At 41.0% G+C, this 23,056-nt stretch overlaps 2 protein-coding genes across 2 annotated transcripts; both read right to left on the bottom strand.

Moving 5' to 3' along the window:
• Nucleotides 1–826: 826 nt before the first annotated feature.
• On the bottom strand, nt 827–3,072 carry LOC142178023 (uncharacterized). Its single transcript, XM_075247341.1, has 4 exons — nt 2,805–3,072; nt 1,567–2,617; nt 1,290–1,376; nt 827–836 (listed from the first exon to the last, which is right to left on the bottom strand). The coding sequence occupies exons 1-4, from the start codon at nt 3,070–3,072 to the stop codon at nt 827–829; spliced, it is 1,416 nt and encodes a 471-aa protein (XP_075103442.1).
• Nucleotides 3,073–3,682: 610 nt separating this feature from the next.
• Nucleotides 3,683–6,633, bottom strand: LOC107813500 (uncharacterized). Its single transcript, XM_016638774.2, has 4 exons — nt 6,410–6,633; nt 4,982–5,443; nt 4,354–4,876; nt 3,683–3,985 (listed from the first exon to the last, which is right to left on the bottom strand). Exons 1-4 carry the CDS (start codon nt 6,631–6,633, stop codon nt 3,683–3,685), a joined length of 1,512 nt encoding a protein of 503 aa, XP_016494260.2.
• Between the last annotated feature and the right edge of the window lie 16,423 nt (nt 6,634–23,056).

A 23,056-nucleotide genomic window follows, 5' to 3' on the forward strand; every position in this document is an offset into this window, starting at 1 on the left:
GAAATGCTGATGTTGCTACCCGGTATTGCTGACAGAAAAGACTGAGCATAGTCCTAGGTTTGAACCCATAGATTGTTTCTGCTGAAGAAGTAAATGAGATGCAGGTTGTTGTTGATGCAACTGCTGCCTTGAGCCTAGAAGGTGAGAAATTTACTGTTGGTGAAGGGTCCATGGTGTTGGTGTCTTCTGATGGTGATGAATGTGTGCAAATTGTGAGAAATAAGGTTGGAAGGACTGCTGATAATGATTTGTGTACATCATGAGAAACATGTCCTTAGTATCATATGTCCCAGAAAAGGAAGCCAGATAAGGAATAGTGAGTTGGGAGGCTTGGTTTAATTGGTGCTCTTTCAGTAGATTGAGCTTTCTAGATGCAGATACCATACACTGAAAGAGCAACAATTGACCAAGTCTACTCCTTGTACCTGCAAAATTAGCGAACTTGTTAGCAGTGGTGGGGTTCTGTTTGCAAGTTCTTATGGGATCTGGAATCAGAAGTTGTGTGGGGAGTGGGATTGAATGTGGAGGGTTTGATGCCATCCCAAATTCTTGATTAGTACCTACTTGTAGGTTAATGAACACCATAGAGTAGGTTATTTGACTATTGTTGTGACTGGGGGTGTGTGGCAAGGGAGAGAAACTACAGATACTAGGGGTGAGAAAGGTGAAAGGTTGTTCACATGGCGTGTTGAAGGTTGTTGTTGGAACTGGTGCATTGTTCATGCCATTAATGAGGTATTTTGCTTAGTATATTTTTAGAAGAATGAGCATCATAGATGCTAATACCACACTCTGAGAGCATACCAATTGATTGAGCATAAAGAAGTTATTGATACCTACAAAAAAAAACCAGAGTTAGAGATGAAATGGGCATTTCTGCCCAGGTTTGTTATTCTGTTATTTTCTTGAAGGTCGTGTGGGATTGCATTCAGGTTCTTGTGTCTACTGATGCAATTTGTAAGTGGTTGAGTGATTGGTGGCTGGTGGTTAAGGGAATATGGTTGGTTTTTTTAGGTATTTTTGTGGCTTCTTGTTGTTGGATGATAAGAGTAGAGGACAATTGTAGGATTTTGCCACCAGGTTCTTGTATGTACTGGTGCAGTGGGTGAGGTGTTCAGGGTAGTGAAATATGGAGGTTGTTATTGCTAGGAACTGTAGGTTGTGTGTGTGTGTATTGGTGTATGTTATCTTGTTTGGGTGTGGGACTTCTGTGAATGTGTTTGGGGTGTTACTACTGGGACTTGAGGATTGATGGATTCTAAGTGAAGCAGCATGGAGTGTCCAATTACATTGGGGGGATACCAATAGAATGAGCATCAAATATACTAATACCACACATTGGATTTCCACCAATGATGTTGGCATTCCTGCTATTCCTGTAAAACAAAAAAGAAAGTTAGTCGAAAGGTGTGGGATTATGATGATCGCTGTGTGCTGGGGACTTTGAATCTCTTTGGAATATTAGGACAACTCCCAGATATTTGTGGTTGTCATCCATAGCCATTGTAAGAGGAGGTGGTGGTGTTCATGCATGGTGAGATTTGTATAGTGGTTGTCTTCTTATGCCTGAAGGATGGGGTGCACATTTGGTCCAATATGATCTGACATCTGATGTGGGAAGGGAGGTCAAGCATACTGTTAAAATGGTTAAGTCGGGGAAGATCATGGCTAAGCTTGGATAAGGAGTCTGCAGGGCAGTTTGCTTTCCTGAAGGTGTGTGCGCATCTGATTTCTTCACATTGTTGACAGAGGTGTTGCAACTGTTGAAGTTGCATCTGAATATTCCATGGGGGTTTGGATGAGTTGCTTACCCAGTGTACCAAGATAGTTAAATCAACTTCAAGATGAATTCTAGTAAATCCATTCTCAATGCACCAATTGACTCCAATTGTAGCAGCATTAGTTTCTGCTAAATTATTTGTGCCAGTGCCAAAGGGAGAGGTTATGGTATGAATGAATTGACTATGGTGATCCCTAACTATAACTCCAGCTATTATTTTTCCAGGATTTGTGAGGGCACTGCCATCACAGTTCACTTTAACAAACTGAGCCTCAGGTTTTACCCATTCCACTTGAGTGGTTGTGGTAATATGTTTTACATTCTCTGCCAAAATGTAGATGTCAATCCAGTTGGGAGGCCATTGGATCTGGGGATAGCTGGTCTTGAGAAGAGGAAGGATATCTGAATGGATAGCAAAGAGTACCCTGGTGATGGATGAACTCATATTGCCATATTTGGCTCCACATTTGTTCTTCCAGTGGTTCCAACATATGATAACTGGAGTGGTGTCAAGCAGAAGTTTGTGGACTGCATTATTAGCTTTCATAAGCCACCATTTTATCAAAAGTTGTCTGAGTGAGAGGTCATCAGTATGAGGTCCAGCAATACCAGAGAATTTCTTCCACACTATTCTTGCAAAATGCCCTTTACTAAAGATGTGATCAATGGATTCCCCCTGAGGTCTAACACAACAAACACACCTGGTAACAGTAGGCTGACCAAAGGAGACAACTCTATCATCAGTAGGCAACTTGTTCCTGAGGGCTCTCCAAAGACAAAAGGACCATTTGACTGGCTTTTTATGTTCCAGATTTTCATATAGGAGAAGAGGTGTTGCTTTTTATTTCTGATAACTTCACAGGCTAATGCACATGCAAAGTCACTTGTTATGTGTGGTGTCTATATGGCTTTATCAGGGATGTGAGGATTAAATTGAAGGGGATCATGTGTGTAGGAGCTAAGGCATTCAATTTCTGCATGTTCCACTGTCCAGCTTCCCAAAAATAGGAAACTAGAACTTTACCTGGTTTGCCACCACCATTTGTTTGATTAGCTAATGGACTAGTTCCAAGCCAATTGTCCCACCGGAAGCTGATCTCCCCTGAATGCAGTCTCCAATGAATGTATTGTCCTGCCTCTTTCCTATTGACCGTGAGGTTCTTCCATGCCTGAGATTGTCCTGTATCCCATTTCTTTAAGATAGGATGAGATCTTTGGCAGTACTTAGCCAAAAAGAATCTGCTCCACAATGACTGATTGGTTCTAAAATTCCACCATTGCTTGAACTCCATAGCTTTGCATACATCCTGAATAGATCTAGTCCCAATGCCTCATTCTTTCAAGGGGTATGCCATTTTTGACCATGAAGCCCAGTGATATTTATTTCTGTCTTTTTCAACACCCCAGAAAAATTGAGAAGCCAGCTTTTCAATTTGTTTCATAACTGTCTTGGGAGGGGAAACAAATGAAAATAAATGAATGGGAAGGGATTGCATGACATGTTTGATGAGGGTAACTCTGCCTCCATAAGAAAGCAGCTTGTCATGCCAGCCTCTAATTCTCCCCATCACCTTAGATATTAGACCATTGAAGTATATGATTCTTTTCCTTCTAATGTATAATGGGCACCCCAGGTATGTGATAGGAGATTCCTTTCTAGTGAATCCAGTTATCTGTTGGATTCTGCTCACATTATAATGGAAAACACTGGCTAGAACCATGAAATAACTCTTGTTTTTGTTAATTTTTTGGCCAGAGGTGGTTTCATAATCACTTAGAATCTTCATGATTTTGTGGAGTGAGGATCTGCACCCTGAAGTGAAGATGATAATATCATCTACAAAGCTAAGATGGTTGACCTGGGGACCTCTCTTTTCCATGTAGAAACCATTGAAAAATTGATCATGGGGTGAGGTTGTTGATCATTCTTGACAGGAGTTCAGCACCAATAATGAAAAGGGCAGGGGATAGAGGACCCCCCTGCTTCAAACCTCTGGTAGACTTAAAGAAACCATATCCGGTACCATTGACAAAAACTAAATACCAATTGTTGGACATTGTCCTCCAAATCATGTCAATGATAATCTCACAGAACCCTACTCTTCTCAATATAATGCAAGTGAAAGCCCATGAGACTCTGTCATCAGCTTTGTCCATATCAAGCGTGATCCCAACATTGGCACCAGTATTTGGCTTTTTGATTCCCTAAACAATTTCTTGTGCAAGCATAATATTCTCAGAAATGCTCCTTCCCCTAACAAATCTAGATTGATTAGGAGATATAATCTTGGGTAGTGTGGGGGCTAATCTGGTGTAAATGACTTTGGAAATGACCTTGTTGATGAAGTTACTAAGACTGATTGGTCTGAATTCTGTTAAGGAGTTTGGAATTCAAACTTAGGTAGGAGAACCAAACAAGCATTGGTCATGTACTTTGGCATAACACTGCCTCTGAAGTAGGCCAGGACAACATTGAGAAGGTCATGATTTATTATTTACCAGCATGCTTGGAAACATTTTCTATTCATTCCATCTGGACCTGCTGCACTGTTAGGGTTCATAGAGAAGACCACCTTTTTGAGTTCCTGTAAGGTAGGATCATTGATGAGTTCAACATTATCTTCAGGGGTGATCATGCTGGGAATACATTTAAGAAGGTCTTCTTTTATCACCCCCTCTGTTTCAGAAAGGATCTCTTCAAAAAATTCACAAGCAGCTTCACCAATAGCCTCATCCCATTGTATCCAATCCCCTTCCTTATTTTTGAGTTTATGAATGTACAACTTTCTTCTTCTTCCTATAATTAAGTTGTGAAAGTATCTGGAGTTGGCATCACCATATTTGAACCAGTGAAGCTGTATTTTTTGCCTTAGAACAACTTCTTCAGTCTTCAAATATTTAGTATATTGGGCTTGAATCTCATGAAGAGAAGCTCTATCAGATGGATCATTGGTTGATAACCATTTCTCTTCAGCTTCCCCAACCTTTTGTTTAAATTCCTTGGGTAGTTGAAAGATGTCACCATATTGTTCTCTTGACCAGACACTTAGTGCCCTAGAGGTAGTTTTCAATTTCTGGTGGAATTTCCACATAGCACTGCCAGCAATATGTGTGGACCAGATCTGGTGAACTCAGGGTTTGAATGACTCATTTTTAGTCCAAATATTGAGAAATTTGAAGTACTTATGATTGTGTTCTTGCCTCATATGAAGTTCTAAAAGGAGGTGAGAGTGGTCAAAACCAGCTATTGCTAGATGGGTAATGGTGGTGGCAAGAAAAGAGCTTAGCCAATTGTCATTAACCATACCTCTATCCAGTCTTTTCCAACCTATTGAACAGAGGCCTATACTATTTGACCATGTGTATCTTGGACCATAGAAACCAAGGTCAACAAGCCCATAATCTTCAATCATGCTGAGAAAATCAATGTACTTCTTCATTTGATAAGGGAGCCCACCAATCTTCTCTTCAACTGAGGCTATAACATTGAAATCACCAATGACACACCAAGGAACAGAACAACTGGTGGATTTCAATCTCAAAGTTTGCCATAGAGGAATTCTCATAGAAGGTTTACACTTAGTATAGATAATAGTGACCTGAAAGGGATCATCAGCTTCCACATGTTTGAGTTCAATGGTCATTTGTTGTTTGGATTCAATTCTAGCATATTTGGAAAGAATGATTCTTTTTTAGATAAGGTTGATTTGGTTTGAAGAAAAGAATCGGTTTTGGTTGGGTGTGAGAGAAGGAAATGATATTTTTGGGGCAACGAGTCAGTTTAGAAGGGTTTAACATTTTGGACTTCAAACATTAAGAGAGAGACAGGAATAAATTAGTAACATAATACTTCAGCAGTTTGAAAAGACATAATATTGAAGAGACTACTAACCTGAGTCACCAGAACTAGGTTCCTTGACGGTTTTTTAAATTTTGAGAAAAAACTCCTAGAAGTGCAATGTCACTCATACTTGTTTTCTCTAAAAAATGCTATGTGTGTATACCTGTAACAATATAGAATTGAGTTAGATGGCACTAGAAAAATACTTTTTAGTATTGTATCTTTCCTTATTTACATGGCCAATCATCAAGGGACCAGGTCCTTAGTTAAGCTTCATCAACCTCAACTCTAGACGATCTCTTTCAAAGTGTTCTCTGCTCAATTCGTTGGTGAAGATATCTACTACCTGATCCCCCATCTTGCAAACCTTCATACAAATAAGCCATTTTTCAATATTGTCCCTCAAAAAGTAATATCAGACATCAATGTGCTTTGTCTCCTTGTGTTGTATCGGGTTCTTTGCAATGTTTAAAGCACTTGTATTATCACACAACAATGGCATACAATATGTAAACACACCCAAATCTTCTAGTTGTTCCTTAATCTACAACATTTGAGAATAACAAGAGGCAATATCCACACATTCACCTTCAATAGTAGAAAGAGCCACATGGTTTTGTTTCTTTGTACCGTATGAGATCAAGCATAACCCTAAAAAATGTGCAATTCCAGATGTTCTATTTCGATCCACCAAATATCCAACATGATAAGCATTAGCATATCCAACCAAGTAAAAACTATCTCCTGAAGAATAGAAGAGGACCAACTCCTACGTTCCCTTAGAATACCTCAAAATTCTTTTGCCAGCCTTCAAGTGAGATTCTTTTAGGCTTGATTGGAACCTAGAACACAACCCAACACTAAAAATAATATCAGGTTTGCTAACAGTCAAGTACATAAGAGATCCAATGATACCCTTATACATAGTTTCATTGACTTGAGAACAAGGTTCGTCCATGTCTAAACGAGTAATAGTGGTAATAAGTGTATCAATGGTTTTAGCATTCTCCATCTCAAATCTTTTTAGCAGCTCCTTGAAGTACTTAAACATCAGAATTTGAAGTACCAGGTTCCTCCATAAATGAATCATCATTGACATCAACAGAATTATGACTTCCACTTCGTTGTTCTGCATCAGGAGTACCTGATGCAACATCAGAAACCTTACGTTCAGCTTCAGCCGAGGTGATAGAGGGACCAGGTTCCTTTGTGCCTTTTGGAGATTCTGCTACATCTTCTTCATCCCTCTACTTGACTTGACACATCAAGTCAGTCTTTCCATTTGCAATATCTATAGCTTTACCAGGAGCATTTGTAAATTCTCCATCTTCATGTTCTTTGTTATGTGAGCCTTTGCCACCATTATTGAGAACAAAACATTTTGCATCCAACATCTTAGGTTTTCTCCCATTGAGCAGTTCACATAGAGATTTCTCGAGAAGGGACTTGATCATGCGCTTGTTAATCAAGTACCAGGCGGTGTTGACTGCTTCAGCCTACGAACTAGGTCCTCCATAAATGTAACGATCCGGTTGATCGTTTTGAGTATTACATCCCCATTCCCCCATTTACTGCTCAATTTATGCTTTACAGTTGTTATATGACTTGTCGGGGTAATTGGTTCGGGTCCGGTGAGGTTTTGGAATGAATTGGAATACTTAGTTCCAAGGTTTAAAGCTTAAGTTGAAATAGTTGACCGGACATTAACTTATGTGTAAACGACTCTGGAATAGAATTTTGATGATTCCAATAGCTCTGTATGGTGATTTTGGACTTAGGAGTATGTCCAAAAATTTATTTGGAAGTCCATAGTTAAATTAGGCTTGAAATGGCTAAAACAGAAATTTACGCTTGGAAGTTTTATCGGAGAGTTGACTTTTTGATATCGGAGTCGGAATCCGATTCTGGAAATTTCAATAAGTATGTTATGTCATTTATGACTTATGTGCAAAATTTGAGGTCAATCCGACTTGATTTGATAAGTTGCGACATCGAATGTAGATGTTGAAAGTTCTTAGTTTTGTTAAGCTTGAATTGGGGTATGATTCGTGGTTCTATCATTGTTTGATGTGATTTGAGGTTTCAACTAAGTTAGTATGATATTTTAGGACTTTTTGGTATGTTTGGTTGAGGTCCCGAGGGCCTCGGGTGAGTTTTGGATGGTTAACGGATTGAATTTTGGACTTGGAACTTTGCTGGAATTGTCTGATGCACTGTCTGGTTTTCTTCTCCGCGTTCGCAAGAGGGGCCTCGCGTTCGCAAAGGGGAACTTGAGGCAGATGAATTTTGTTCTTCATGTTCACAATGCAGGGACCGCGATCCCGAAGGGTTGATGTCAGTGTTCATCGCGAAAGCGTGAAAGCGTTCGTGTTCGCGTAGAAGGACGAGGCCAGGCTGGGTAATGTGCATTAAAGCTTCACATTTGTGAAGGGTAGATCGCGTTCGCGAAGGCCAAGCTTGGTAAAGCATCGCGTTCGCAAAGAGTAATTTTGGGCAGAACAATTTTGTGCTTCGCGAACGCGAGGGGCCTGTCGCGTTCGCGAAGAAGAAAGACCTGGATAGAAAGTTTAAGTTCTGAAAATGGGACGAACTTTCCATTTTTGACAATTTGGAGCTCGGGAAAAGGCGAGTTTCAGAAGATTTTCAAGAAAAACAATGGGGTAAGTGTTCTTAACTCAATTTTGGTCAAATTACCCGAATCTATAGTTGTTTTGGCATTTAATTGGTGATTTAAGTTGGAAAATTGTGAAAACTCTCTTGGTTTAATTTGAAGATTTGAGGGTCGAGTTGATGTTGGAATTTGGTAAAATTTGGTTTGACTCATGGTTGAATGGGAGTGCATATTTTGTAATTTTTGTCGAGTTTCGAGACTTGGGCCTCACGGGCTATTTTTGAGTGCAATTTCGGATTTTGCAAGAAAATTTATATTTTTATATGGAATTAATTCCTATAATTTGTATTGATTGAATCAAATTAATTGTGACTAGATTCGAGGTGTTCGGATGCCGATTCGCGAGGCAAAGGCGTAAGAATTGTGATTTAGTCAAATTCCATGGAATTGTGTAGTTGAATAATCTATTGTTACATGTACATTCTCCAGGTATTAGAGAAATTGAACCACAAATCATGTTAGAAATTATGTTTAGGCTATGTATTGGCACTGTAGGTACCCACAGAGGTCGTGTACATGTTGAATTATTTGCTGAATTGTTATTTTGTACGCAGTCACAGTTTTACTTGTTATTATATATCAGTCTCTAGTGTTCCTTATTGATACATTATATCATTTCTGTTGGGTCTGATTTTCATGATTAGTGAGTGCCCGAGAGACCGGAGAGATTTATGACCGAGTGAGGCCGAGGACTTGATTGTGATATATTACACTATAGCATGTGAGTTGTCCGTGCAACACGTAAGTTGTCCGTGCATATCCATATATTATACTATAGCATGTGAGTTGTCCGTGTAACAGGTAAGTTGTCTGTGCGGATTATAGAGTTTGGGCTGAATGAGCCCCTCCGGTGTCTGTACACGCCCTAGTGAGCGCAGGTACCTACTGAGTGCGAGTGACGAATCCTGAGCGAATGGGAGGACTGAGTGATTGTTGCTCTGAGAGGATGCATTGATTTCATTATTATTATGCTTCAGTTGACATATATCACTATTTTTTTGGAAATTTCTAAGAGATATTACCTCCTATTTCAGTTGAACTTAACATGAAATTACTGTTTGGGCCTTGATTGTTGAACTTGAAAGCATGTCTACTTTCTTATGATGGAAATTAATGTAATTGGGCTTAACTGAGAAGCTCGTCACCACTTTCAATTCTTTATTTAGTATTGTTACTTGCTGAGTTGGTTATACTCATACTTTACTCTGCACCTCGTGTGCAGATCCAGGTACTTCCGGACTCGACGGTTGCTAGTTTTTCGGAGCTTTATTTGTTAGAGATTATCGAGGTAGCTTCTTGACGTCTGCAGACCTTGATTTTCTTTCCTTTCAGTTTTTGTACTGTTCTATATTTTCAGACAGTATTTTTATCTGTCAGACTTTGCTATCATTTAGATTCTCTTGTACTTAGTGACACAGGGTTTTGGGAGTGTTTTAGTTTGGTATTGGTGAGATTTTTGGTATTGAATTTAAATATTATATTTTTGAAACTTAAAAGAAATTGTGGTTTATTGAGGTTGTCGACTTTCCTAGTATTGAGATAGGCATCATCATGACAGGCAGGATTTTGAGTCGTAACAAGTTGGTATCAGAGCCAAGGTTATATAGGTCTCACGAGTCATCTACAGGTTAAGTAGAGTCTTGCGGATCGGTACGGAGACGTATGTACTTATCTTCGAGAGGCTACCAAACCCTTAGGAAAATTTCACTTTCTTGTATTCTATCGTGCAAATTTGTTAATTTCGGAAACTAAATTTCTGTTTTTCTATTCTCTCACAGATGGTGAGGATACGTACTACCGGATCAAATGGTCAGCCACCAGTTAGGGTCGCGAGAAGCTGGGGTCGTGGTAGAGGCCAAGGTAGAGGTCGAGGTATAGCTCGTACAATAGTTGGAGCACCACCTGTAGCACCACCATCATTTAGCAGCGCTGAGTGAGAGGATGCTAAGAGTTTCCTGGATAAGTGCCAGTGGATGCTTCGGAGAACGGGTATTTTGGAGACCAGTGGGGTCTCATTCACAACTTTTCAGTTTTTTTGGGTTGCCTTCAGATGGTGGGAGGTTTATGAGAGGCGCAGGCTGGTCGGTGCAGCACCGCTTACATGGGAGGAGTTCTCCGTTATCTTCTTGGAGAAGTTCGTGTCGCAGTCTCGCAGGGAGGAGTTGTGCATATAGTTTGAGCAGCTTCGGCAGGATGGAATATCTGTGACCGAGTACAAGATGAGGTTTTCTGAGTTAGCTCATCACGTAGTTTGGTTGGTTCCCACTGATAGGGAGAAGATCATGAGGTTTATTGATGGCCTCCCGTATCAGCTGCGGTTGCTTATGACTAGGGAGAGGGTATCGGGTGCTACTTTTGACCAGGTGGTTGACATTTCTCGGCAGATAGAGATGGTCCGTAGCCAGGAGCATTGTGAGAGGGAGGCCAAGAGGCCTCGTGGTTCGGGAGGTTTCGGTGGTGTACTTTCTGGGGGCAAGTCCTACCACAATAGAGGTCGTCCTTATAGGCCCGCTCAGATGACTCGTCCAGCTCATCGTGGTACATCAGCTAGCCACTGCTCTTACAGTGCTCACTCAGGCCAGTCGTTATTCCGCGCACTACTAGCACAAAGTTCTCACCATGCCTCATCTGCTCAGGTTTCTATAGGCAGTGCCTCGGGTTATGAGGACCAGCAGCTCCGTTAAAGGAGGGGTTGTTTCGAGTGGTCATATCAAGAGAGATTGTTCTAGGTTGTTGAGTGGGGCTCCACAGTAGAGTTCTCGGCTGATAGAACCATCACTAGTAGTTACACCACCCGCCCAGCCAGCTCGGGGTGGGGCTCAGTCAGCTAGGGGTCGCCCAAGAGGAGGAGGCTAATCAAGTGTCGGTCAGGCCTGATTCTATGGTTTTCCTGCCAAACCAGATGTCATTGCTTTAGATGCAGTGATCACAGGTATTGTCTCAGTGTGCCACAGGGAAGCTTCTATATTATTTGACCATGGTTCTACTTATTTGTATGCACCACTATACTTTACTCATTAACTGGATATGCCCCGTGAGTCCTTATTTTGACCTATTCATGTATCTATGTCGGTGGGCGATACTATTATTTTGGACCGTGTGTATCGGTCGTGTGTGGTAACTATTGGGGGACTAGAGACTAGAGTTGATCTTTTATTGCTCAGTATGGTTGATTTCGATGTAATCTTAGGTATGGATTGGTTGTCTCCATGTCATGCTATTCTGGACTGTCACGCCAAAACCGTGACATTGGGATGCCGGGGTTGCCAAAGGTCAAATGGAGAGGTTCTCTAGATTATGTTCCCAACAGGGTAATTTCTTATTTGAAGGCCCAACATATGGTTGGGAAGGGGATTTAGTGATATTTGGCCTTTGTGAGAGCAGTTGATGCAGATACTTCTACTATTGATTCAGTACCGGTAGTGCGAGTCTTTTCGGATGTATTTCCTGCAGACCTGCCGGGTATGCCACCTGACAGGGATACTGATTTTGGTATTAACTTGGTGCTAGGTACACAACCCATTTCTATACCTCTGTATTGTATGGCACCAACTGAGTTGAAAGAATTGAAAGAGCAACTTCATGAACTTATTGATAAGGTGTTTATAAGGCCTAGTGTGTCGCCTTGGGGTACACTAGTTCTGTTTGTGAAAAAAGATAGATTGTACTATGTAGATGTGCATCGACTACAGGCAGTTGAACAAAGTTACAATCAAGAACAAGTATCATTTGACGCGTATTGATGGTTTATTTGACCAGCTTTAGGGAGCGAGTGTATTCTCCAAAATTGATTTGAGATCTGGGTATCACCAGTTGAAAATTCGGGATTCAGATATTCTAAAGACGACATTCAGGACTCACTTTGGTCACTATGAATTTCTCGTGATATCGTTTGGGCTGTCCAGTGCCCCAGCAGCCTTTATGCACTTGATGAATAGCGTATTCCATCCGTATCTTGATTCATTTGTCGTAGTATTTATTGATGATATCCTAGTGTACTCACGTAGCCAGGAGGAGAATGCTGATAAGTGGGGATTTTTGACTACTTATTTGCACCCTTTAGCTTTCGTTTTAGTCCCAAAGCGCTTAATTGTGTTCCCGAAAACTGATAAAATATGCTTAATGCATGAATATTTGAAGATGGGCTCCCAAGATAAAATTCAACTCAAGAAGGAGTAATTTGAACTTAAGGACAAAAACAGGCACAAAAGGTCAGAAGTACGGACCGCGGAATATTATCTGTGGCTGCAGATTGTGAAGGAATTCCCATTAGAGAAATGTGCAAAGTACGGTCCGCACATAAATTGTGCGGCCACAGAAGCTGAGGCAAAGCAAAAGTTCAGAGAACCTGAATCTGAAAAATGCGAACCGCACAATTATTGTGCGGCCGCAGAAGAAGAGCTATGCAGCTGCACTCATATTGTGCGGACTGCAGAAGAGCAAGGTGCGACCGTACTCAGAATTGTGTAAACCGCATAAAGAGCGCAGTGTGGCCACAGATTAGAATTATGTGGCCGCGGATTTCCAATCCTGTTAAGCTGAAGAAATGTGCAGCCGCAGAACCTCCGAAAGGGCATTTTTGTTTGAAAAATTCCAGTTCTGTACAAATAGAAGAGTTTCGCTTTTTTAGGCCAACTTTTGACATAAGCTGCTACAGTAGACTATTTCTTTTACTCTTTTTAGAAATTTTTACTATTTTGAATTATTTGAAAATAGATTTTGTTATTTTAATTATCAATATGGGTTTAATTATCATGTCTTCTCCTCTTTCGTCCAATTTAAGCATGAGTAGCTAGATTTTCACTAGGGTTGTGACCCAACCCTAGTGTGTAAACTTACTGGGTGTTTGTTATCTAGCCTTGGTCTTGCTTTTATTTGAAGAATTAATGGTTACAAATACTAATCTATGCCTATTTGACTTGGTATCTACTTGAGAAAGAGAAACTTAGTCTAGAAAAATGTGGCTAGCAAGAAATTGGGTCAATCGATAGATTGATAAGCCCAATTAAAGGGTTGAACCTAGAAATAGTAAAAATCGACTTGAGCTTCTTATCAACCATTTTGTTCAATACCCCTTTGGGCTTGAGAAAACCAAATTAGACAAAATCACTCTCTAATCGAGAGGTATTGAGTGGGTACTTGAGTGTTGATAGCTATAATATACCCCGACCAATAAAACAAGCTTTAAAGTTTACAACCCATTAGGCAAACACCTAGGTGAAGGTCATCAACCTAGGCCTTTTATATCATTTGAAAAACAACAAAAATCAATTTCCTAGTTTCCTTCTTTTAATTGCAAGCGAAGTTTAATTTATATTTTCAAACAAAACCAAATATTGCGAAAGTGCAAATTTAGATATACAAACTCACACGCTAAGATATATACTACCGATTCCCAATCATATAGCTCCTTGTGCAATTCGACCTCGACTCTTGTTGGGTATTAATATTGCATCGGTCATTTTCATAGCCTCAAATAGAGGAGTAAAATTGGACTACATCAATTTTTGGCATCATTGCCGGGGAGCTACAAAACGGTGTTAGCGATATATTTAGGTGTCCTTTTGGGATATCTTCTTTTCCTTCCTTGTTACTAACGTGTTGAGAAATATTAAGTGTAATCATGGCAAACAATTAGGTAGGATAATTACCTTTGGGGGATGTGGACGTTGAGGATGATCAAATGGACGTGGTCCCTCTTGAACCTCAAGCCAATAGACGAGGTCGACCACCTCATCACAATGTACCCGCTCCACCCCCACCTCCATCACGAGAGGCTAAATACCGGTTGTTGTTGAATGAATGGTATGCAAGTGCTATAGTCCTTCCTCGTATTAGGGCGGGCAACTTCCAAATAACCAACGTGATGCTCACTTTGCTTGAGCAACGAGGGTTCTTCACCGGTGTATCGAGTCAAAATGCATATAAACACTTGAAGGGGTTCGTCGATACGTGTTGGGAGAGCAAACAAACAAATGTCGCCAAGGATGCTTTGAGGCTAAGGCTTTTTCCCTTCTTTCGATGGGGATAAGCTTTAGATTGGTTGGAACGTTTACCAAATTATTCCATTCATACTTGAGATGAATTAGCGGAGAAATTTATTTCAAAGTACTTCTCTCCCGAACACATGGCTATTCTTTGGGATGAAATTCTAGCATTCAAGAAAGAGCACAATGAACCACTACACAAGATATGGGAAAGGTATAGAACAATGGTGAGAGAATGCCCCAACAATGATATGACAGAGAACATGATTCAACAAACTTTATATCGGGGGATAAATACCAACAACCAATGTGTAGTGAATCAACTTGCCGGTGGAAACTTCATGACTATGCCTTATGCGGAGGCGTGTGAGATTTTGGATGAGATGGCGGATACTTCATCGGCGTGGCAATCTAGAGCTAGTGTTCCACAAGGTAATCCAAATGTGATTTTTAATTATAAAGAGTTACATGACCATGGACAAGACATAGGTGAGTTGCCAACCACCATGAATTAATTGGCAAAGGCTAAACTTAAACAATTGCAAAACCCGAGGCATGTCAATGCAATAGAGGGAGTCAATATGATGGTGAATAAGAGAAGAATAAGAAGTCCACAAGTGCAACAAAGAGTGGACAATTTTGTGCAAGATGATAGTAGATTTGATCAAGGTGATTCTTACAATGATCAAGAAGAAGAGGTCCAATATGTGAACAACTTTCAAGGGCAAAGAAACAACTTCCAATGCCCTAGTCAACAACAATGGAGACCTTCAAAAAATCAATGCAATTGGAATTCTAACAACCAAGGTAATTGGAATAGTGGAAACAATCAAGGCAATTGGAATAACAACAATTAAGGCAATTGGAGTGGAAGTAATAACCAAGGGAATTGGCAAAACAATAATAACCAAGGCAATTGGGGAGGAAATAACCAAGGCGGGTGGAACAACAATCAAGGAAATCGAGGGTCGGGTTCTCAAAGGCCCCCGATGTATCAACAACCGAGCAACCCACCTCCTTATCCTTCTCATGGTCCTAGTTTATCCAATAATAAAATGTGTCATATTGAGAACATATTCAAGAAAATAATGGAGAAGAATGTCGATTCCGATGCGCAACTTGTTTCACACAACACATCAATCCGAAACTTAGAAGTGCAAATGGGTCAATCTCTCAAGCTTTAAATTCTCATCCTAAGGGGGCTCTACCAAATGATACGGTGGTGAACCCGAAGGGTGGGAATAAACGGGGCATGCCATGGCCGTTACTACAAGAAGTGAAAGAGGTAGGAATTCACCTACCTCAAGTCAAAGGCAACTTGTGGATGATGAGAAAGTGGTAGAAGAAGAGGAGATCCCAAACTATGTTGTGCATGCAAATAATGAAATACAGATTGATATTGATGACACGGTGGAAGAGACTCAAGAGGATGTGAACCCGTCTAGGGATCATGTGATTGACATACTGGAACCGGTAGTGCAAAAAGCTAAGGCACCAGCCTAAGCCACCTCCTCCCTATCCTCAAAGGCTTACCAAGAAAAATGGCGAGAATTTATTCAAAAAGTTCATTGATATGATGAAGAGTCTCTCTATAAATGTGCCATTAGTTGAAGACTTGGAGCAAATGCCTGGATATGCACAGTTTATGAAGTACTTGGTGACAAAGAAGAGAATGATAAATTTTGAAACTATCAAAGTAACTCACAAAGTGAGTGCAATTATGCATTCAATGGCTCCTAAGTTGGAAGATCCCGGTACTTTCACAATTCCTTGTACCATTGGAAATGCCGAGTTTGCAAAAGCTCTTTGTGATCTTGGGGCAAGTATCAATTTGATGCCCTATTTGAGTTTCAAGACATTGGGAATTGGGCAACCAATACCCATATATATGAGATTACAAATGGATGATCGTACAATGAAGAGACCGTTTGAGGTGATTGAGGATGTATTGGTTCGAGTTGACAAGTTCATTCTCCTGGCGGATTTTGTTATTCTTGATTGTGAAGTTGACTAGAAGGTCCCGATTATTCTTTGTAGACCTTTCCTTGCTACGGGAAAGGCTCTTGTTGATGTAGAAGCCGGAGAATTCACTTTCCGGGTGGGTGATGAAAAGGTAGTGTTCCACATGTGCAAATCTATGAGGCAACCGAATAGCAATAAAGTGTGTTCATTCGTGGACTCGGTCACCGATGTGATTATTGATGATATAAGTACCACGACTAATGTGGGTGACATGTTGGAGGCCTTCTTGCTAAATTTTGATGATGAAGATATGGATGGATTCATGGAATATGTTAATTCTTTGCAAGGAATGGGGTAGTACAACTATGCACCCCGAAAGATTTCCTTGGATCTTGAGAATACGAAAACTCCTCCTACAAATCCGTCAATTAAAGAGCCTCCTATCTTGGAGTTAAAGCCTTTGCCTTCACATCTCAGGTATGAATTCCTTGGCTCTTGTTCTACTTTACCGGTTATTCTTTCTTTTATTTGACTAATGTGCAGGTTGACTCTACATTGGTGGTGCTCCACAAGAGGAAGAAAGTTATTGGGTGGAATTTGGTGGATATTCGGGGAATAAGCCTCGCGTTTTGCATACACAAGATTAACTTGGAGGAATATTCCAAACCCTCCATTGAACATTAAAGGAGACTCAATGAAGCTATGCAAGACGTGGTCAAAAAGGAGATCATCAAGTGGTTAGATGACGGGGTGGTCTACCCCATTTTTGACAGTTCGTGGACTTCTCCGGTGCAATGTGTCCATAAGAATGGGGACCGGATGGAGAGTGTGTATGGACTACCGGAAGCTAAACAAAATGACAAGGAAAGAGCATTATTCACTCCCCTTTCTTGACCAAATGCTTGATAGGTTGGCCGACCGTACTTACTATTGCTTTTTAGATGGATATTCGGGCAACAACTAAATCCTTATTGCCCTGGAATATCAAGAAAAAACAACTTTCACTTGTCCCTATGGCACTTTTGCTTTCAAGCGGATGCCATCTGGCTTTTGCAATGCACCAGCAATCTTTCAACGGTGTATGATGGTGATCTTTATGGATATGGTAGAGGACTACCTTGAAGTCTTCATGGAGGACTTTTCGGTAGTCAGGGATTACTTCAATGATTGCTTGGAAAATTTGGATAAAGTATTGGCAAGGTATGAAGAAACGAATTTGGTGTTGAATTGAGAGAAATGAAATTTCATGGTCGAGGAGGGCATTCTCCTTGGCCACAAAATTTCAAAGGAGCGCATTGAGGTCGACAAGGTGAAGATAGAGGTGATTTCTAAACTTCCACCTCCAACATCAGTGAAAGGCGTGAGAAGTTTCTTAGGTCACGCGGGGTTCTATCGGCGCTTCATAAAGGATTTTTTCAAAGTGGTAAACCCCTTGTGCAAGCTTTTAGAGAAATATGTTATGTTTCACTTTAATGATTATTGCATGAAAGCCTTTGAATCTCTCAAGTTCAAGGTGACAACCACTCCCACCATCACCACTCCTAATTAGAGTATTTTGAACTCATGTACGATGCTAGTGACATAGCGGTTGGAGCAGTTTTGGGGTAACGTATCAACAAGATTTTTCATCTGGTCTACTATGCTTGTAAGACCATGATATATGCCCAAGTAAATTACACCATTACTAAAAAGGAGCTCAATTCCATTATGTTGGCAATTGATAAGTTCTGCCCATACTTGCTGGGTGCAAAGATTATTGTTCATACGGATCATACGGCACTTCGGTATCTCATGAGCAAGAAAGATTCAAAAGCTAGGTTGATGAAATGGGTTCTATTGTTGTAAGAGTTTGATATTGACATTCAAGATCGGATAGAGAGTGAAAATAAAGTGGCGGACCATTTGTCTCGTTTAGAGGAGGAGGGGAGGCCACATGATGGCCTTGAAATCAATGACTCCTTCCCCGATGAACACCTCTTGGCCTTTTTAATGAAGGAGGTTCCATGGTTCGCCGATCTAGCAAACTTCTTTGTGTGTGGAATCATCCCGGATAAGTTCTCTTCAAATCAAAGGAAGAAGCTCAAACGCTATTGTCAAGATTATTATTGGGACAAGCCTTTTGTCTTCCGGATTTGCAAGGATGCGGTAATTAGATGATGTGTACCGGAAGAAGAGAAAAATGTTATTCTTGAAGCTTGTCACTCTTCACCTTATGGTGGTCACCATGGCGGAGCAAGAACAGCGGCTAAAGTTCTAAGTTACGATTTCTATTGGCCCACTCTCTACAAAGATGCAAGTGATATAGTGAAAAGATATGATGAATGCCAACGGGCCGGTGGAATCTAGAAGAAAAATGAAATGCCTCTCACTACCATTTTGGAGATTGATATCTTTGATGTGTGGGGTATTGACTTCATGGGTCCTTTTGTGAGTTCTTGTGGAAACACCTAGATCTTAGTCGTGATTGATTATGTGTCTAAATAGGTTGAGGTTGTTGCTCTACCCAACACTGAAGAGAGAAGTGTGGTAACTTTCTTGAAGAAGAATATTTTCACAAAATTTGGTACTCCGCGGCTATCATAAGCGATGAGGGTCACATTTTTGCAACAAGGCTTTTGACACTTTGCTTAACAAATATGGTGTCACTTATAAAGTTACGATTCCCTATCATCCTCAAGCTAGTGGTCAAGTAGAAGTCTCCAACCAGGAGATAAAGAATATCTTGTCCAAAATAGTGAATGCTAACCGGACGGATAGGTCAAAAAAGCTTGATGATGCACTGTGGGCTTATTGGACTGCTGTCAAAACTCCTATCGGCATATCTCCATACCGGTTGATGTTTGGAAAATCTTGGCATCTTCCGGTGGAACTTAAGCACAAAGCCATATGGGCTTTAAATAAGTTGAATCTTGATTGGGATGCAGCTGCTAACTTGCGGGTTGCACATTTGAATGAATTGGATGAGTTACGGTACCATGCATATGTAAGTTCGTCCTTGTACAAAGAGAGAATGAAGTATCTTCATGACAAATACATCCGTAACAAGGAGTTCAAGATGGGCGATCTTGTTTTGTTGTTCAACTCACGAATGAAGATATTTCCCAAAAAGCTGAAATCCAAATGAAATGGTCCCTTTGAAATTGTGGGTGTGACATCTTTTTGTGCATTGAACTTGAAGAACAAAAATGATGAGGTATTCCGAGTCAATGGTCACCAGGTGAAGAACTATTTGGGACGAGATGGTGATGGCCACGTGGTGGCAGTTATTCATTTAAAGTGATGGTAATTTGTGTCGTACCGCAACGTTAAAATAGGCACTTCTTGGGAGGCAACCCATGTTTTCTTTTTCTTTTCTTTTCTTCTTTTGTAGATAGGTGTTATTTTGTGCTAACTGAATTTGAAGTGTGCTGTAGGAATGTGTGTTCTTTATAGGAACTGTGCTCAAAATAATTGACTAAGTGTGGAAAAAGTGCGGACAACACATGAAATGTGCGGACCGCACAATTTTGAATGCTACAGCAGAAGGCAACCGCGGCCGCACAAATTGGAAGGGGAAAATGCAAACTCTCTGAAGTTTAGCCTGTCATAGAATTGGTCATGCTTCGACCTCACATCGAATTATGCGGTCCACAGTCCAAATCTACGGTCGCACCAGAAATTATGCGGACCGCAGATCAACATAGGTTACTGAGCCTTCAAGTAATATAGTGCGGACCACAGAAGGAATTTTGCGGCCGCACTCCTCTTTTGTTTCTCAAAGTTTGCCTGCTTGTATAAATAGTAGCCTTGGGCTACTGTATAAGGTTTTCCTTCTCTGAGCACTCTAAACTCTAATATTTTAAAATCATTTGTTCAATCATCTGCCTCACTCCACCCACATCTGTGATCATTTAGTTGCACTCCTTCATATCTAGTATGATTAATTTCTCATAGAAGTTTTCAATTTTCTTAGTTTAATTTACAATTTTTTCTTTTAGGTAGTCTTAGGCTATTTCTCAATAGATTTCAATTTCAATACCATTTGGGGGTTAATCTGTAATTGGTCAACTACTAATTTCTTTATGGGGACTGGGTACATTCATTTACATGCTTAATTATTAATACCATGTTGAATCTGTGCAAAAACGTGAAAAGCCTAGAAGTCTGATCGTTTTGATTTTGAAATCTGTGGCCGCATAAGAAACTGTGTGGTCCGCAAACGTTGTAATCTAAGGTATTTGGCTAATTAGATTCTGCGGCCGCACTTGAAATTTTGCGGACCGCAGAAATTCCCTCGCGGCCACAGAAAAGTGTGTGCGGCCGCAGATCAGGCCAATCTCTGTCATCAGAGACTTGGCATTTTTGGAAAGTCTAATGTGCGGTCGCACTCAGAAATGTGCGGACCGCATTTCAAATCTGCGGTCGCACTCAAAATTTTACGGACAGCAGTTCCATCTCTGCGGCGGCACTTCTACATTGTGCGGTCCGCACAACCCAGACTGCGTCCGCACTTGCAATTGTGCGGACCACACTTCACCACCCAGCACTCTTGTTCTGAAATGTGATATATTGTCTGTGTACAATTGAATTATAATTGACTTCTTTTGTTGCTTGTTACAGAAAATGGTTAGATCTCGTGGTCGCGATGACACTTCAAAGGGGATGGGTGAATCTTCCAGAGGTAGAACCAAAATAACTTTACCTCTCACCCTCCAGAAGATAATCACTAAGAAAGATACAGCATGCCTAGTATGACAGCTTGAGCCCTCCGAATCTAGTTCATATGCCTCATCTCAGGAAGCATCGGAGGGTAACTCAGTTCAAGAGCACCCTGTTGTCCAATCACAGCCACAGCAACCACAGAGAGGTATCAACTCTGCGACGAGCCTTCCTCCTCACATAGCACCTCCGAGGGTTCGGAGAGTGCTAGTCAGGCTTCGGAGACTTATTTTACACCTGCCCCTGAGGCACCAGTAGCCGATGTTGATGATATTCAAGACGATGGTCGAGGGGGTGATAATACAGTTGCCAGCCTTGAAAGGTCGAATAAGAAAGAGGTTTGGGAGGACAGGTTTGTCAGTCTAGGTGCCTTCACCAGTTTTCGTGGATGGTGGTCGGTGAGATAGATCACTCTTGAGCGAAAGTTCCTACTTCAAGATCTTGACAAGTACAATCCAGAAGTGTTGAGACAGTTCTGAGAGAGAAAGAAGTGGATGTGGTTCACCAAGTAAGTTGTGGATGCCAAGGAGTATGTGGTATGGAGTTCTATGCCAATGTGGCATATATCAAGAAATGGACCAAAGTTACAAAAGCGCGAAATCTGAATGTGCGGTTCGATCAGCACACACTGAACTCCTACTTAGGATTTGAGGACGTGGAGCCAGTGCAGTACTTGGAGAAGCTGGCAATGGGTGATGCAGCTTGCCCATGAAAAGCTAAGATTTTTGCGGCCTCAGGGCCACCACCACCATGGATCACTGCAGGGGTTCCTATTCAGTGGAACTCCCTAAATTTCGAGGCGAAGGGATGACAGACCTTCATATGCAGTAGACTAGACCCGTTCCAAAATGAGACAAACTTATCTATTCCACGGGCAGTTGAAGTCGCATCTATTATGGTCGGGTACCCAATCAATATAGGTGCCGTGATGTCGGTCAACATGCCAGTGGTCGCCAGGCAGGCTGATACTTCCTACCCGTATCCCAACACCTTCACGAAGTACCTTACGGATGCACGGGTAGAGCCCTGGGATTTTGACACGAAGGTTCGAGCAAATAAACTCTTTTCTTGGTATTCTCTGATGGATTCGAAGAACCTGAAGAGAAAGGGCTAGCCGACTACTACCGTAGGCCAGTCTGATGACCCTTCAGTGGTAGCTGCAGAGTTTGCAGATATGCCTTTCACTTCAGCAGTGTCTTCTTCCAGTGTAGCTACCATGCCTTCAACTTCAGCCTTAGTTCCTCTATCCTTGGCTTTGAAGCCGGTACATGTGCCTTCTGCTCCACTATCTATGCTGCGAGTCTCCCAAACTTTGGCGAGCCTCAACAACTGGATGCAGAAAGCTACTGCAAAGTTGTCTGACATATCCGGTCATGTTGTAGCGCAGTCATCTATTCCGGCACCCCAGATTCCTCCCACAGTCGAAGAAAGTTTGAAGAAGATCCTGGACAACCAGAACACTATTATGGCCACTCTGGTACAACATTGGGCAGTGATCGAAGAATTCGGCAAAGAGGTAAAGAAAATGAGAAAGCAATAGGCATCTAAGAAGTCAGTGGACGAACTTCGGAGTCAGGTTACCAAGATTGCAGCAGTCGGAGACATTTCATTTGACATGTTGATAGACCCACACCACCGAGGCCCAGATCCCACAGAGCCCACCGTAGCAGCTGGCCAGTCTGAGGAGCCAGGCCTTGCTACTTACACTGCTGAGGTAGTCCGTTAGATGTTCACCAACCCAACTAATCCCAGACATGATTAAAGACGTACATGTTAAAGATAATTTTGCAGTCGATTATATTTTGTGTTTATATCCGGTTATACACAAATTTGTTGTCTACCATGTTTTGTATTTGCATATTTCTTTTGATTTGAGATGATGATTGCTAGGTTAATATCAAATGTATTTTTACGAGTTCTTATTTTGCGGAGTAAGAGAACGTGAAAGAGGTACTGTCACAAACGACTTTTTTCTCCTAGAAAGTAATTATTATTATTTTTTGCATTCAATCATTCAAATTTATTATATCTTCGGAAAAAGAATGTTATTTTTTTGTGCCTATATTCTACCTATTGTAATTTATCAACTTAATAATTCAGTTTACAAAATTGAAGAA

Source organism: Nicotiana tabacum, chromosome 24, assembly GCF_000715075.1.
Source record: "Nicotiana tabacum cultivar K326 chromosome 24, ASM71507v2, whole genome shotgun sequence".
NCBI lineage: Eukaryota > Viridiplantae > Streptophyta > Magnoliopsida > Solanales > Solanaceae > Nicotiana > Nicotiana tabacum.

Coding starts and splice junctions, on each gene's coding strand:
- LOC142178023 (XM_075247341.1), bottom strand. CDS start 3,072: ATGGAGTTCAAGCAATGGTGGAATTTTAGAACCAATCAGTCATTGTGG. Junction 2,618..2,804: donor AAATGGTGGTGGCAAACCAG/GTAAAGTTCTAG, acceptor AGAAATAAAAAG/CAACACCTCTTCTCCTATAT. Junction 1,377..1,566: donor ATGTGCACCCCATCCTTCAG/GCATAAGAAGAC, acceptor TTTGTTTTACAG/GAATAGCAGGAATGCCAACA.
- LOC107813500 (XM_016638774.2), bottom strand. CDS start 6,633: ATGGAGAATGCTAAAACCATTGATACACTTATTACCACTATTACTCGT. Junction 4,877..4,981: donor CTTTTAGAACTTCATATGAG/GCAAGAACACAA, acceptor TATTGCTGGCAG/TGCTATGTGGAAATTCCACC. Junction 3,986..4,353: donor CCTTACAGGAACTCAAAAAG/GTGGTCTTCTCT, acceptor GAAATTGTTTAG/GGAATCAAAAAGCCAAATAC.